General features: G+C 39.0%; 1 protein-coding gene across 1 annotated transcript in view; it reads left to right on the top strand.

Annotated features, from left to right (window-relative positions):
* TRPA1 (transient receptor potential cation channel subfamily A member 1) overlaps positions 1-8,158 on the top strand; it is a 1,042,932-nt gene extending 1,034,774 nt beyond the window's left edge. Inside the window, exon 29 of the mRNA XM_069220348.1 lies at positions 7,154-8,158. Within this exon, the coding sequence (XP_069076449.1) occupies positions 7,154-7,352 (199 nt within the window). The 3' untranslated portion in view covers positions 7,353-8,158. The remainder of the gene's footprint in view (positions 1-7,153) is intronic.
* The last annotated feature ends 7,731 nt before the right edge of the window (positions 8,159-15,889 follow it).

Below are 15,889 nucleotides of genomic sequence, written 5' to 3'. Positions count from 1 at the left end.
CTACCTGAAGACTCTTTTTCCTTTTTAATTCAAAACTTGACTTGTGTATTGTAGATTTTTGTTGTTTTGGTCTTGTTTTGTTTAGATAAATATTCTCTATTTTTCTAAACCTGTGTTGTGTCATTTTGTAGTGTTTTCATTAAGTTACTGTGTGTGTTGGTACAAATACTTTACACCTAGCACTCTGAAGTTAAGTGTACTGCTCGTGCCAAGCTACCAAGGGGGTAAGCAGGGGTTAGCTGAGGGTGATTCTCTTTTACTCTAACTAGAGTGAGGGTCCTTGCTTGGACAGGGGGTAACCTGACTGCCAACTAAAGACCTCATTTCTAACACTAGAGATGCAATTGGACCTCATTCATGCACTAGCCAAATCCATTAATAAACTAGAAGTAAAGTTTACAGCCCTGGAACAAAGAGGGCCAAACATCGGCACTAAACCATCCAGCATCGTTACAACTGCATGTGTCTGCACACCAATAGTGGAAAACTATTGTCTTTGCCAGAGGCATTGACTACCATGAACACAGAATGGAAAATAGCCCTGCAACGCGCAGGCTCCTCCATGCCACCAGTGTCTGACCCAGTGCAAGCCAAATTAGTAAATCAGACTTCAGTGATCGCATTAAATCATACATCAATCCAAGACACACAATTATCTCCAACACCTATTGCACCCTCTGCCCCTCCCCCTCAGTCGGACAACTTGCTTAACTTCTCAAATCTTAGGGAGAATGTGCAAATAGAGGCTAAGGCCACTCCACAACAATCTTCTACTCCGTCCCAGTGGCAAAAGTAGATGGAGAGAAATACAGATGCTTCAAATGACTTAGCAAATAATAGAGATTCATACTGGCCTACGGTGCTATTGAAGAGAGCCAAAAAGAGGTTAAAAAAGGTAAAGAACAAAGCGAAAAAGGATATATCACAGGCACAGCAAAGCATGGAACAAACTGTGGTACGTCCTGAAGAAATAAGCACATCCCCCATTTTAAATTCCAGGAAGATTGACAAAAAACTCAAGAAAATCAGAAATCTTCACAATTGTCAGACAATAAGCCTACACAGAGTTCTCTCAGCAATCAGCTACAGGTCCAAGTTTGTGCACATAATTACAGCAGTACATGCACATTGTCCAACAAGCCGTCTGACTACTTAACCTTAAAAAAACCACACTAGATCCTAAACCTGTCACCTCTGTTCTGGTCAGTACCGCCGTTTTGCTTCACAAGCCAGAAGCGCAAAGGTTAGCTGGCCCATTATCTGGCGTGTTATGATCCAATGCCACAGCTGGGAAAAATGGGAAAATCAAAAGTCACTGAAGAAAATAACCAGGCAGGAACGAATGCTCCAAAGAACAGCACATCCTCTTCTAAGTTAGTCCTTACATCTGAATACTGCTCAGAAGGAAACCATGATATTTTGAATTGTTCAAACCTGTTACAGTTATTTAAGGCACTACCAGAGGTGATGAGCAAAAATCTAGATGATATCTTGAGAATAGCATTTAGGGCTCTACCTGACTAGTAATCACCCTCAATCAACTATATTGACCTTAAGCACCTCTCCACTGACTGAACGGATATTGATTAACAAGTGGACTCTCAAGGAATGGGACATAATGGCAGAGATGATCGGTCAGCTAAATATCCTATGACCCTAAAAAAATCAAGTGAAATCCTACACCAAAAATCTAGCGCTCATAGTATTTCAAAAGGTATAGGTCACCTGAAGGCAGTGGGGTTGAACAATAATCTCTCCATATCTTGTACTTACTCAAATACAATGAATTGCATCAGAAAGGTCTCCCTTGACCCTGGTAACGAAATCAGTACAACCTGGAGCCCCCGTCAAATCTTATAGTAATACTCATCAATATTCCTAGCAATGATAACCAGGCATGGACAACGGAACGACATCTGTCACTTGTCTATACGAATGTGGCGGACGTGACGAGACTTCTGAAACATGATTGAGCTCTGAGAAATGCTGATATACTATGCCTTCAAGAAACCTGTTTAACATCCCCTCTTGTAATTCCCTGATTTCATGAAACACAACAATTTGCAACAAAAAGAACCATCTTCAAGCAGCCTTCTGGTGGCCTTTCGATATATTTAAATGTCAACCTAGATTTTAAAGCCTGCAAGGGTTCTACACAAGGTCCAATGCTGCAAGTAATAAGGTTGGAAACCTCAGCATCAAAAGGCCATATGCTAAAATCCTCAATTTCAATTCTTTTGGCCTATTTAGGGCAGAAAGGATGTCACAATTAGTAGAAACCCTGGACGGAGTACTCTGAGACCATGTTGGCTACAATACCATAATCTGCGGAAACTTCAACTTCAGACTCTTAGGAACAAGGTCAGACGTTCATCAGCCACTATGCTTGGCGGCCCAATAACTTCAATATTTGTTCAGCAAACAAAGCCTTTTTTCTATCCAGCACACACAAGAAATTAGTTCCCCTGCACAGACCTTTCCAAAAACTTTTCAGGGTAAGAATACCCTGGACTACATCTTTGCCCCAGAGGAAGTCATTAACTGTCTGGTATTCTTTAAAATCCTACAAATAAACACCAGTGATCACCTCCCACTTATAGTAAATCTTGAGGTGAAACCAAGGCATTAGGAAAATCAAAAATAAATAAGACCCTCGTGGGAGGATGAAGATCTACATCAGGCAAATAAAATGGGGACCGGTTGCATCCAAGATATACAACTCTTGGAAGAACTCCAATGGCTCCATTCTGCTGTCAATGATGGGCAAAACCCTTTGAATCAATTGGCCAGACTTCACCAAGAGTCTTTTACAATGAGCAGATCCTCCACCGCCACTCAATAGAGCCATGTAAAAGCCCTTCCTCAGCATCTTATAATGGAAAGTAAGCAGAGACTTGGCTGGCTGCGAACATTATATGGCAAAACTAGGAACTCTTCAACAAAAACGGAGCTAGCCTTAAAGTTACGAGCTTATGCTAAACCCCACAAGCAGTTGATCTGGTCTTTAAAATGTAAACAAGCGGAAAGGGAGTCTGTTTACATTTACTCCCTGATAAGAAAATATAATCATGGTAGAGGTACATTAAAAACAAGATAGGCCAGGGAGACTTACGAACCAAAGATTAGTATGTCTACCTTTTCACACAGATTTGGGGTATCTTCAAAAGGGTGTCCTACAGAAATTCAAAAAAGCTGAAGTCCATTCTCTTCTGTGGCGCCTGGTGAAGTTAAAAATGCATTTAAATATAATAATCCACTTAAACTTCTGAGGTTCTTCCAGGGCAGCAATCTTACATTTCCAGTCTTACTGAACCCTCTTACCACCTCCACTTGCTTCTAAATGATAAGCAACACAGAATTTATAGCATGCCTAACACATTACGTCTCTTCCAAATTCATTCACTTGGAATTGTTCAGGTTCCTGGGTTCTGACAATATCCAACCTAATCTTTTCAAAGGCTGTTCCACCACTGGTCCCATAATCAGGGATACCTTATTTTGGTCAAAAAGATAAAAGATAAATACTGTCAGAAATATTATTTGTGAGAACTCAAGATGCAGATTTAGCACACAAAGATCACCTGAAAACATTTTTGATTATTCTTACTGCAGAACTAAATAACCATTGTACACACCAAACCCATAAAGTTGGTCGTGTACAATACAGCCAGCCTATAGTGTAATATGTTTACTGTTTGACACCTTCCAAAGTTTTCCAAGTGATCTGGCTCAATAGCAGGACTTTCTCAGGTTAACGGAGGCTGACTTGTTAGAGAATGGAAATATTTTTTTAAAGTACTATATTGGTTGGGGCCCAGTCAGCAGGTCTCAGAAAGCAACAGACAAAAAGTCCACATGTTCAAACATTAAAAATAAAAAGGGAACACCTTGAGAAGATAGACTATGTTATGCTACCTTTCCATCTGCACATGGTAGGAACTGCAGTAACACTTGCATTATAATTTTAAAATCTGCTATATGGTTGCAGATACAAGGATTAGAAGAGATCCCTGGCTACATTGATCGCTCCTTTTTTTGTATTTCAAGGGGTGAATAAGGTTTTGAAAAAATATTTTTATTGGTAATATGCCACACAGTAATCCAACAAAGAAAAAAACATGGGTTCTTTGTATTTCTGGGGCTGTCTCAGAGTCAGTTCCTGAAATGATAGGCAGGTGCAGAGATCATACAGATGACAAAGGTAATTCCAGGTATGATTTTTCGTGATTGGGTGACTTGTTGACCCCTGCTAACATTCATGAGTATCCTGCCTTCCAATTGTTACTTTTACACTAGACAAGTGGGAATGAATTGGAATGAGGGAAAAAAGAAGACAGCAAGGGTAACACAAGTATAGATTTGTAAGATCTTTGTTAGACCTGACAGCCTCAGGGTGGTCTTCTTTCAAATTTTTGTTTGCCTCCCTCAATGTTTCTGATCTTGTTTTTGCTGGTTTTAGGACTCTGTGCACTTTACCACTGCAGACCTGTGCTAAAGTGCTTGTTTTCTCTCTTCCCTAAACATGGTAATATTAGCTCCTACCTATAAGTCCTTAGTAAAGCCCACTAGATGTGCCCAGGGCCTGCAATAAATGCTACTACTGGGCCTGCAGCTCTGCTTGAGCCACCCAAATAAGTAGCCCCATAACAATGTATCAGGCCTGGCATTGCAAAGCATGAGTGTGCCATTTCACTGCCACTTCGACTTGGCATTTAAAACTACTTGCCAAGCCTAAAATTCCCCTTTTATTACATATAAGTCACCAATAGGGTAGGTACTAGGTAGCATATAGGGCAGATGTGCTATTTAAGTTAAAGGCAGTGCATGCACTTGTAAGTTTTACATGTCCTGGTAACGAAAAACACCCAAAGTCGTTTTCATTATTGGGAATCCTGCTTTCCTCATAGGCCAGCAGTGGGAATTCCCTTATATAGTTCTAAGTGGTAATTTCTGATCTGAAAGGAGTGGCATTGTTATGGTTGGGATGGTAGTGAGAAATCTTGCTTACTGGTGAAGTTGGATTTAACATTACTATTTTAAAAATGACTCTTTTAGAAATTAGACATTTCTCTGCATTTACTGCTCTCCGTGCCTTACAGTCTGTCTCCAATCCATGTCTGATCTGTGCTGGTTGACAGCTCCCCTTGTGCATTCCATCCAGACAGCCATAAACACAGGACACTCATCTGCATTTGCATTCATCTGCATACTGATAGGTCTTCTTGTGCCGGAAGGGTGGAAGGGCTCTCACACTTCAAATGCTAGTGGCCTGACCTCACATAGAGGACTGTTAACCCCTCACAGATCTCCTGGCAGACGGGACAGGGTAGAAAGGGAAACTAGTTCACTTCAAAACCACACTTTAAAGCTTACCCCACTTCAAAAGCATATTTTGGTATATATACTGGGTCTGTGACCCCCTCAAATCAGACACTTCTGGACAATGTCAGAAGACTACCATGCTGTCCAAAGGGCTCATCTGGACTACCTTTCTTGTGCTTGTTGCCCTGCTGCCTGCTCCACCCTGACTTTACTGGAAGGACTTTGCTTTCTCCCACAAGTGATCTCCAAGGGCTTGGACTGAGCTTGCCTCCTGTTGAGAAGTCTCAGGGCCATCAAAGACTTCACCTGAGAGAGGAAATTCATTGTGCCTGAAAAATCAATGCAATGCCTGCAAAATCGATGCAACGCCTGCAGAATTCATGCAGCGCCTAACTTGCGGCTGAAAAAATCACTGCAGCACCTACCGAATTGACACAGCACCTATTTCATTATTGCAGCGCATTTTGGATTTTCCATGCATCGGCCACGGGTGTGAAATAGTTCCTACACGACAGTAAGGAGCCAAGGATGCACATCCATTAATTGACACATTACCTTGCCCACGAGTAAAGAATAGATGCATCTGCTCCAATATGCTGGAAAAATCGACCCATGGCTTTAGTATCAGATGCATCACCTCCTCTGCATTGCTATTTTTGATGCATCTCAGGTACTTTGTGCTAAAAAGATACAGCCATTGATTCCTATGGATTAAGGCTTACTTAAATTTCTAAAAAGTGATATCATGATTTGTGCATATTGGATTCTTGTTGCTTTGGTCTTATTTTATTTAGATAAATATTATCTAATTTCCTAAACTGGTGTGGAGTACTTTTTGTGGCATTTTCACCTTGTTACTGTAAGAGTAATTGCACACATATTTTACACATTGTATTCTATGTTACGCCTGCCTGCTCTGTGCCAAGACACCTGAGGGAGCGCACAGGAGAATTTAACTTGTGTTGTGACATACCCTGACTAGGATTATGGTCCCTACTTGGACAGGGTGCATACCTCTGCCAACTAGAGACCCAATTCCTAACAATCTTGATGTATGTCTGAGGCAAGGAAATATGGTGCATTAAATAGCAAGGAAATGTTAGAGTGATGAGAACTTAAGTATTGTGGGGCTATGAAGAGAATGTGAGTAGCTCTGCCTGATAAGCTCAAATAGTTTAAAGCTCTGTTCCCAAAATGGTATAAATTTTCTATGCTCTGGTATTGAAAGACCCCCAACAGCAGGAATAATGTATGAAACCCTGAGAATGTGCTTAAAGCTGGTGAAATGGCTCTAGGTAGGGTAAATCTAATGTAGGAAATGGGGAATTAGTTTGATATTGGACCTTTTCTAGTAGTATTTCATAGATATATGAACACAGTAGTATTCATGAAGATACTGACCTTTTAAATCTTCCTGAAATCACTGCATGGAGAGAAAAGAATCAATAGTCAGGTTTTCAACGAGCAACTACTTCAGAACCTGGAGTCAAGTATCCGATATTTTCAAGGCCTTAGGTTTTTTACTTTCAGTCATACATTTTTCACATTTTTATGCAACGGACCATGTTTATAACATAAAGACTCAAATGAACAATGAGACCAGGATAAGTAAATCAGACTTTTACATGAGGATATATATTGCAATTAAAGCAATGAGCTAAGAAACTAATGTATAAAAAAGAAAAAGAGACCACAGCTTGTTCGCTAAATGCTGAAGAAAGTTCATTTAATGTATATGAAATGTATAATAACACAATTCTCTCCTCGCTGGATGGGTTTTTAGAGTTTACAATATGAATGTCTAATACGAATATGCTCACATTTGTTTTAGGATGAAGGATATGTCATCTCTACTTCAAAAACAACATGAACTAATTAAATTGATCCTGCAGAAAATGGAAATAATTTCAGAGGCTGAAGATGAAGAAGAACAAGATCAGCAAAGTTGCAAGGTCACGAAACAGGCACTGAACCGCAAAGAAAGCAAATGGAACTGTGTGTTAAAAGCAGTAAAAGTAAAAGCTGTTTAGAGCTAAACATACAAATAGATGTTTGAAAAACAGAATTATAATATCTTGAGATATTATCTCTCCACACGTCAGTATATTAAACGGTAGACTGACAATTGTTGTTTCATATTCCAGCGTTTAATTTCAAGTCGAGGGTATTTATCAATTATTCAAACACTCATTTTTGTTGTTGATTTGGACAATTATTTCCTACAGCACAATAACGAAGGCAAAATAGTATCTGAATGGAAAAGTATAACATTATAATCCTAAAAATATTAAAATAAATTATGCATTGCTAGGCAAAAAGGCAATTACAAACACCGTAAATATTATTCACTGACTCAATCACAAGATGTGATTGTCACCGAAAACACACAGACATGATTATGATCATTGATAGGTCACTTTTCCATAAGTATATCAAAATGTACCCTACAAAATGTATGTCTCCTGCATTCCATGTTAATTTCCCTCCTTCAACTTTTTTCCAGGTCTCTGTGCTGTCCATCCCTACTCACTGCTTGTGGATGGATAACCTCACGAATGACACACAGCACTCTACCAATCCACCCATATTGCATTACAATACATACATTACATTTTTATTCTCTACAATTAGATTTGCATTCCCTTGTCATCCTCTAAAATCAAGTTAGGTAGCATCTTTTTCAATTGATTCATGCGTCTGTTGGTTTCCTGTATGAATTGATGAATGTGGCAGCAGTGAATGGCAAGACATTGTTTCTGTTTCACTGATAACCATGTCATACCCTGTGGCCAAAACAGTATGTTGTTTATTTCTCATAAATGGCAAGCACAAATGAGCACCTGAGTTCTTTGTAATATTTTATGGATTTTAAAATCATGTCATTGTATATTAATAATCATTATTCATTTAGGTGATGGAACAAAACTGAATTTTTGTCACCATTCTTGACTGGTATGTTCTTGGTGCATCTGGGTATACCAGTAAACATTTCTATTAATGGGTAGGCCAGTGGCATTATATAGCTGACACTGTGCTATTTAGCATAATGTGTGCTGAGTTAGAATCAATCATCCTGCTTTGTCTTTTATCTACTATTCACGGCTGATTGTTGTGTTATGGATACAATTGTGAATCCAGAATAGCACTCCACTCAGTGGTAGAGTCATCCTCACCATTAATTCATTTCATGCATGCTTGAATGTCTAGATTATCTGTGGTTTTTGTTTTAACATCACTGGTTAAACTCATTGCTACTCTCAGCAATGCAAGAGGAGTGCAATGTCTCAACTACTTATTCTATTGTGCACTAAGAATTTACCTTTGGTATTGCTCCCTATTTAGTATACACTACACCCTTGTGTCACCCCAGTACATTTTTAATTGTAATAAAAATAGGTTCCAGGACCACAGGAGAATCACACCCATCACTCTCCTGCTGCTTTCATTATTTCGGCATATTGAAAAAGTGACTCGATGTCTATAATATTGAGCTTTTAGTCTAACCAAAGGCAGAGAACCTGAGCTAATACATCTCCTCACTTCTGGAGATGCCATTTACTACATTGTTTAAAATATTGGTTTGCTTAGCTTTTGACATCCAAAAATACTCATGGCACAGAGAAAATATTGTAAATATAGCCTTAAACAATACAACAGAAGAAACTTAGTGGCCTCCTTTTGCGTGTGGGTCATTCTCTAAAATTCACTTGTTATTTCTGTAATTTATCTGCTCCTTGAGTCTCTATTAAATACCAAGTTAAATGTCTCCATATTTTATGTCCCCTCTATGCACTAGGGACCAGTACTATTTATAATCTGACTTGCTAGGGACCACAGGCAATCAAAGTAGCCTTTTTTATTTTATCTCCTGTCCCTGAAAAAGCTCTGTACCACAAATGTCTTTTTCATCTAGTCCAACATTAGCTTACCTAGTTTTTCCTTCATGTGCTCTCCCTGGAGCTATGTGTCTTAAATGTCCAACACAACTGCAAATTATCAGTGAATTTATATCTCTAATATTCCAGATCGAATGAATACTTTTCCATTTCGCTCATATCCCTGATCCATTGTAAATTTACTCAGTGTCCTGTACCACTCAATTATGTAGTGCTCCACTAGATACTGGCTATCTTGAATGCAAATCAACGTCATTAGTGCTCTTCATAATGACATTTTCAGTGTCAACCTCAACCCCCAATGGAAGCTCCACAATTTGATCTCATATTCCCCCATACTCCTCTCATGGTGTTCATGCCACAACAATTTCAACACTGCAACTACACACACATTTCAGCATAAAACATAGAACTCATCACATGTTGGCAGAAAATGAGCTAGTGCACCACTTTGTTTTTTATCCGGTAAAGTTTATATGTGAACAATTGAAGTCAAAGTTTGGGTCTCTGTAATCATCTCAAAGTTTTGGAATACCATCACTCCACTCAGAACTTTCAGAAAGCTCTCAAGAAGCTCAAAAGCCCATTGTCTTCTTCGAGAAATAGAAATATACCTGTTGTAAATTATCTTCCATACAGAATTAGAGCAGTGGACACTTACACAGTCAAGTTTTAATCCTGATGTTTTATCTTCATTCGTCTCGATGTGACATGCTAACTATATCTAGTATCTTTCGCCTCATGATATTGAGGCTTATTTCATGTACCTTACCATAATTCAGGTTTTCTGAATACAGTCTATTCATGTTCTTGCCAATTATGTCATGGTCCAGTAGTTATAACATGCTATTTAAACTTGCAAAGAACATCAACTGTTTTTAGGACTTGTCTATTAGGGTTTTGCTGATTAGAACCATCATTGACTCTTGCCTCGAATAATGTCTTGGATACCACAGTCTCAATGGACCTGTTACCCAGAGCGCAAACGGTACAAATTAGATTTAAAAAAATATCCAGTTAACACTTTTTAGAAATGATTGCACTGATGCTACATACATTAGGTGGAGTTCAATGACCTATGCATATGGTACAGATAAAGTGAACTCAATGTTTGTGATATTTGATGAAGGATTTTTAAAGTATCAGCCCAGGAAATTGTTTGCAGCTAAGGCGCTTTTATGGATGAAAAAAACAAAATCCTGTTAAGTATGCTGGGGTGGTGTTACAGTCACTTTGCATTGGGTGTGCTCACATGAAGAGGTGGATGTAACTCACATATATCTGTGTTGTGTAATCACCAGGAATTACCTTAACATTTTGCAAGAATACACAGAAATATCCATGAAGAGTAATTCTGCATTTAATGCTATTTTATTAGTGCAAAAATGTCCCCTAGCATCCAAAGTGGACGTGAAGATGCACTTTGCACTAAGAAATAGTGCTAAATGTAACAGAGCATGCTTAGCAGTGTGAGCAGCTGCTCATGCTCGCTCAGTGAGCTCTTGGGTTAGGATTTTCCCCCTACTCACTTCTGGTATTTAGTGATAGTTTCTTAGGGCAAAATGCTTCCTTGCATCTAAAATGGAGGCGAGGATGCATTTTGCACTGAGAAAATTGCCCTTAATGCAATGGAACATAAAAAGCAGCTTGAGTAGGCACTTAGGCCCATCAAATGTGCTCCTGTGCTATGATTCTCCCCCAAATTACCCTCAATTATGCGAGCAGGCACAAATGCATTGTCATCAGTTATTCTGCATCAAGGAGCACAGAATTGCCAAAATTGTTCAGATCACTCCAGCATAAATACAATTACTCCCAGGCCTACTCATATATGAAATAGTACACATTTACTAGTATATCCAGCAACACTGTGAACCAAGGGAATTTGCTGTGCTGTATTGTGTGAAAGGTAGAGAGTAGAATTGTTTTGTAAGTATATTGAGTATTTTCACTTGCCTTTTGCAATGGTGGACTGTATGCAGCATATGCCAATACAAGCCCCCTTGACCATAGTTCAAGGCTGCCTATGTTACAGGCAGCATTGATTTTGTGTGGGAATGGATAGCTTCCTACACAAAAACAATTCAAAGAGAAATTAATGAGAAGTCAAAAAGATTTTTCTTCATTACTCCATCCTCTGGGAGGCGCGCTGATTTGATGCAATCCAAGGTTTACAAGCATTTGTAAAACTGGAATTGCATCTGATTCATGAATGGATATATGGCAATACACATGCTCCATTCATGGCACACCTTTCAGCTTAGAATGTGATGTAATTCAGTGCAAGCAGCGGTGTTGTGTTTCATTAGAATGCCGCACAAGATGGCATATTTTCTGTGACTCGGAACTGCGCTGACTTGTGTCACCTTGTGTGAGGCAAGGACAATGCAACTCCTTAAGAATTTCAGCTAAATGTCTTTCCTGCTCCCTTTAATTAGTGGAAACCACCACCACTTTTAAAGGACTTAAAGACTTGACTTTCAAGAGTGATTATGATTAATTAGCAGAGTGCTTCTTTAGCCAGGCACATTGCTTTCAATAGTTTACTGTTGGTCGGCGCACAAAAGCAAATTGCTACAGAGATGTATGTGGTAAACTGTACCAAATAAATAATTTGCTAGTAATCCATCAGTTTCAGTAAGTGTTGAATTAAAGGAAATAAGCAAAAAACGTTCTTCACTCCTTTATCTCTCTGAAGTATCTAACAAGGTCACCATGGATTTCTCAACTATAAATTGTTTCAAGGTTGACAATTGTCACAGGAAAAGGAATATCTCTTCATCGTTATGGAATGATTGGGTATTCTGCAAAAATGAAGCCACAGCATAGAATGCAATGATAGAAACTGAGCTTTGACCTTCAAAACCTTCCTTTCATCTGGGCAGAATAAAGCTATTTCAAAGTCAAACTTGCAATACCATTATGGCTATCAGCAGATACAAACCTCTAATTTTTTACATGACTTTAAGAGTAATATTGTTGTATAAAGCAGCAAATGAAATGTGTTATGTGGAGAAAGTAAGACATTTGCTAATATGCATATGACCACATGCATGTTTACTGTCATGTCCCCATATAACTGTGGGTCCTTGCCATTGGTCTCCAATTTACTAGTCAAACTTGAAATGCACATAGCTGAGCATCACCATTAAAGGTAAACAATTGAATCAAAAGAATATATTTCAGCATTCAAGCTTTGAAAAGATACAAGCTTCAAAGAGAAGTAACAGTGCAAAAGCACAGACACATGCTCATTTTCTCCAGTCATATCTTGTTTTACCACAAATCTGGACAACAGAAAAACCTACTCTGGTATGTGTTCAAACTACAGAGAATCACCATGGCCCAAATTTGACTCCAGTATTTGTTCAAACTATGGAGGATCACCTGGGTCACAATACGACAAACCCTGTGCAAGGTTACCTTGTAACAGGATTTTAAAAAGATGTGGACACATCATGTTTTCTTGCTCTACCTTTGTAAGAACCAAACTATTGCCCTCATTTTGACAATGGCGGTAAAAACAGCCTACCCCCACGGCCACAGTCGCCAAAAGACCTTCTCCGCAGCTACCATCCGTCTGTCATAATATGACCACAGCCGGATTTCCGCCACAAGAAGGGTGGAAATCCAGCTGTGGCCATACTGGCGGATGGCGGTAAGGTGGCGCTGCTACCACCAGCAGCGCCACACCAGTAGACCGCTGCCAGCCATTTTATGAAAAATAATACGGCCTGGCGGTGTTCTGCTGGCGGGAACTGCTGGTGGTAGCTGCGGCACGTCCTGTCCCCTGCCGGAAGATCGCCTGGATCCAGGTAATTCGGGTCTCCGGCAGGAGAGGAGGGTGGGGGTGTTGTGTGTGTGTGTGAGGGTGTGTGCATGTATGTGTGAGTGTGTGCGTGAATGCGAGTGTGTTTAGTGTTGTTTGCATGTGTGTGTGAATGTTTGTGAGTGCGTGTTTGAATGTGTGTAAGTGTGTGTATGTATGGAAATGTGAATGCATGTCTGCGTGTATGTTTTGATGCGGATGTGTGCAGGAATGGATGAATGCATGCGTTTATGTATGTGTGGAAGAGTGTCTGCGTGTGTGTGAATGGGGGACTTGAATGTAAGGAGGGGTGGGGGGTGTTTGGAGAGGTTTGGGGAGAAGGGGGCCTCCTATCAGTGACAGGAAGGAATTCCCTGTCATTGATAGGGCCTGCCCCCATGGTTTTCGTGGCATTACGAACACCACGAAAACCATGGCGATAGGCAGGGTCATTATACCCCCGGCGGCACAATGGCGGCCGCTGGGCTGGAGATTCTTATCTCCAACCCGGCGGCTGCTACCGCCATGGCGGTCGGAGTGGTACATTGTCATAATGTGGCGGTAAGTACCTCCAGCCTGTTGGCGGTAATTCTGCCACATTTGCTCCAACTGCCAGGGTCATAATGACCCCCATAGTCTTTACATTGTAGCATTACAGATATTATGGTCTGATTTAGAATTTGGCAGAGGAGTTACTCCGTTAGAATCCTGTCTGCCAAAATATAAATCTCATTTCGTCCTATGGGATTTATATTGCAGCATGTAGGAGTAACCTCACCGCCAAACTCTAGATCAGTCCCTTAGCCTTAAAGACGAAGTTGTTAGACCACAGTCTATTTAATTTTCTATCACAATGTTATGATAATGGCATTATTTATACAAGAGTAGGTGTTGTTACTCTAGCTTAACCCATTAGACTTCTATGTATCTGCTTCCTGACACTATTTAAGAAGTTGGGTTTAAAGTTGTTGTGATCACTCTCAAAGGTGATTTAGCAGCATGCACACATATAACAATGTCATTACAAATTGTGCACTTCATAGGAGACCATTGCTGTATACCTGACAAATAATTTTAATTCATGTGCAATATATACCTGATGATGGTGTTAATATGTTATAACTTTCCAAGACAGATAATTTGGGAGAATATTCAAAACGTATTCATTGTAAATGAAAATGTGGTATGAATCAACCTATACCAAACTCACAATAATCAATTTCATTTCTACTACAAACACTGTTTTGTGTAAGCAATTTAATACATGCCTTTTCTCCTGCAGGTAAACCATATTAGATCAGAATCAAATGTATGTCTATATTAAATATTGATTTGCTTATGTATAGTTATAATAGTTTTCTGTGGTTACACAGCACTACCAACTACAAAGCTGAAAGCATTTTAATATGTTATCATTGGTTGTGTAACTGTTCATATTAACCTTACTATGCAACTCTTAGTAATAATCTCCTTTGGGCCCTGAGAGAAATTAGATACTCTGCTGTGGAAACCGGGTGCGTGTGATAATCACAGCATCTGAATCCACACAGAAATTGTCCTCAATGCTCTCAAACAGAGGGGAAACAAACATGCATATTTTCAAAATTTCTTCTGTAAGTAGGGGATGAAGAAACTAAACTTTGCTACAAATGCATTTAGATTTCATAGGTTTGAAAATGAAACCCTTTGAGTCCAAATAGTAAGCAGTACAATCATGTAAGGAATATTTGCTTCTTCACTCATATTGCAACATGGATATAGAATATGTTCCCATTAAATGAGTGAGCCACTGTTAGAAGGATCCTAGTTGCAGAATCCTTGCTAAAATGACTCAATAGAAATAATAATTGGAGTTACATGGTGGTTATTTTTCATAACTTTAAATTTGAATCTTATGAAATAAACTGACATTGCAGTCTCTTTTGTTAAACTATATCCTGTAGTCCAATGATGAACAACATTATAAGCATTTAACCAACCAATTGCCTACAGTATTTGAATATACACAAAATTATGTCAGAAATCTAAATGTGATAGTTATCAGTATTGTTGAAGGTGAAATATGTGAATGAACGGCATAAAACACGATTTGTAATATTCAGGCCTTTATTATACTATTTTTTCTCAATGGTGTAAGTTATAGTATTTCTGTATGCACTATTGCTGCATACCTGATTTACAATACTACAATAAAGATGTTTCTTGCAAACTTTAGATGAGCATATTATGTTGTCTTTTACAAGGTTACTGACAGTATGGACACCGCTGAGGTCAATTGTTTTCTTATTATTTGCATATTCATCACATAATCTGAAGAAGAACTGATGGAAACAAAATGAAAATCACAAGGATAATGCATCATATAAATAATTAACTTGAAAACTTCTGTACGAGATCAGACTGCAAGCAAAGAATATAATATTGTAGTCACCTTTTCCACTGTTTCAGGTTCCTGAATATGTGAAAATGGTGACTTTAATATTGAGAGGCTAAAATATTATTAGCGCTGTTAACAGAAGTAATTAAGATTGCCTCAATGACATTCCACTGTTCATCTGGTCCACTCTATATTCTGAATTAGTCATTATATTGTGGCTAAGTTGTGACCTCTCTCTTAAAAAAAGGTTAAAGCTTTAGATTGTAAATCTGCTTTTGTTAATTGTCATCATTTGTACATATTGACAAGCATCATTGGTTTCCTTGCATGTTTCAGTTTCCTCTAACCCTCCCTCTGATGACTGGCCAGTTAGTTAATCCTCAGAAATTGTGTAAGTGAATATGTGCATCTGCACATTCTTCACTGTTTTGTTTTACAGATGGGCATAGTTTTCCTTGTGGAGCAAATACCATTCTCTACATATTC

The sequence above is a fragment of the Pleurodeles waltl genome, chromosome 2_2 (assembly GCF_031143425.1).
Source record: "Pleurodeles waltl isolate 20211129_DDA chromosome 2_2, aPleWal1.hap1.20221129, whole genome shotgun sequence".
In the NCBI taxonomy this organism is placed as follows: domain Eukaryota; kingdom Metazoa; phylum Chordata; class Amphibia; order Caudata; family Salamandridae; genus Pleurodeles; species Pleurodeles waltl.
The sequence above is the reverse complement of the archived record's forward strand: the minus strand, read 5'-3'. Positions and strand labels throughout refer to the sequence as shown.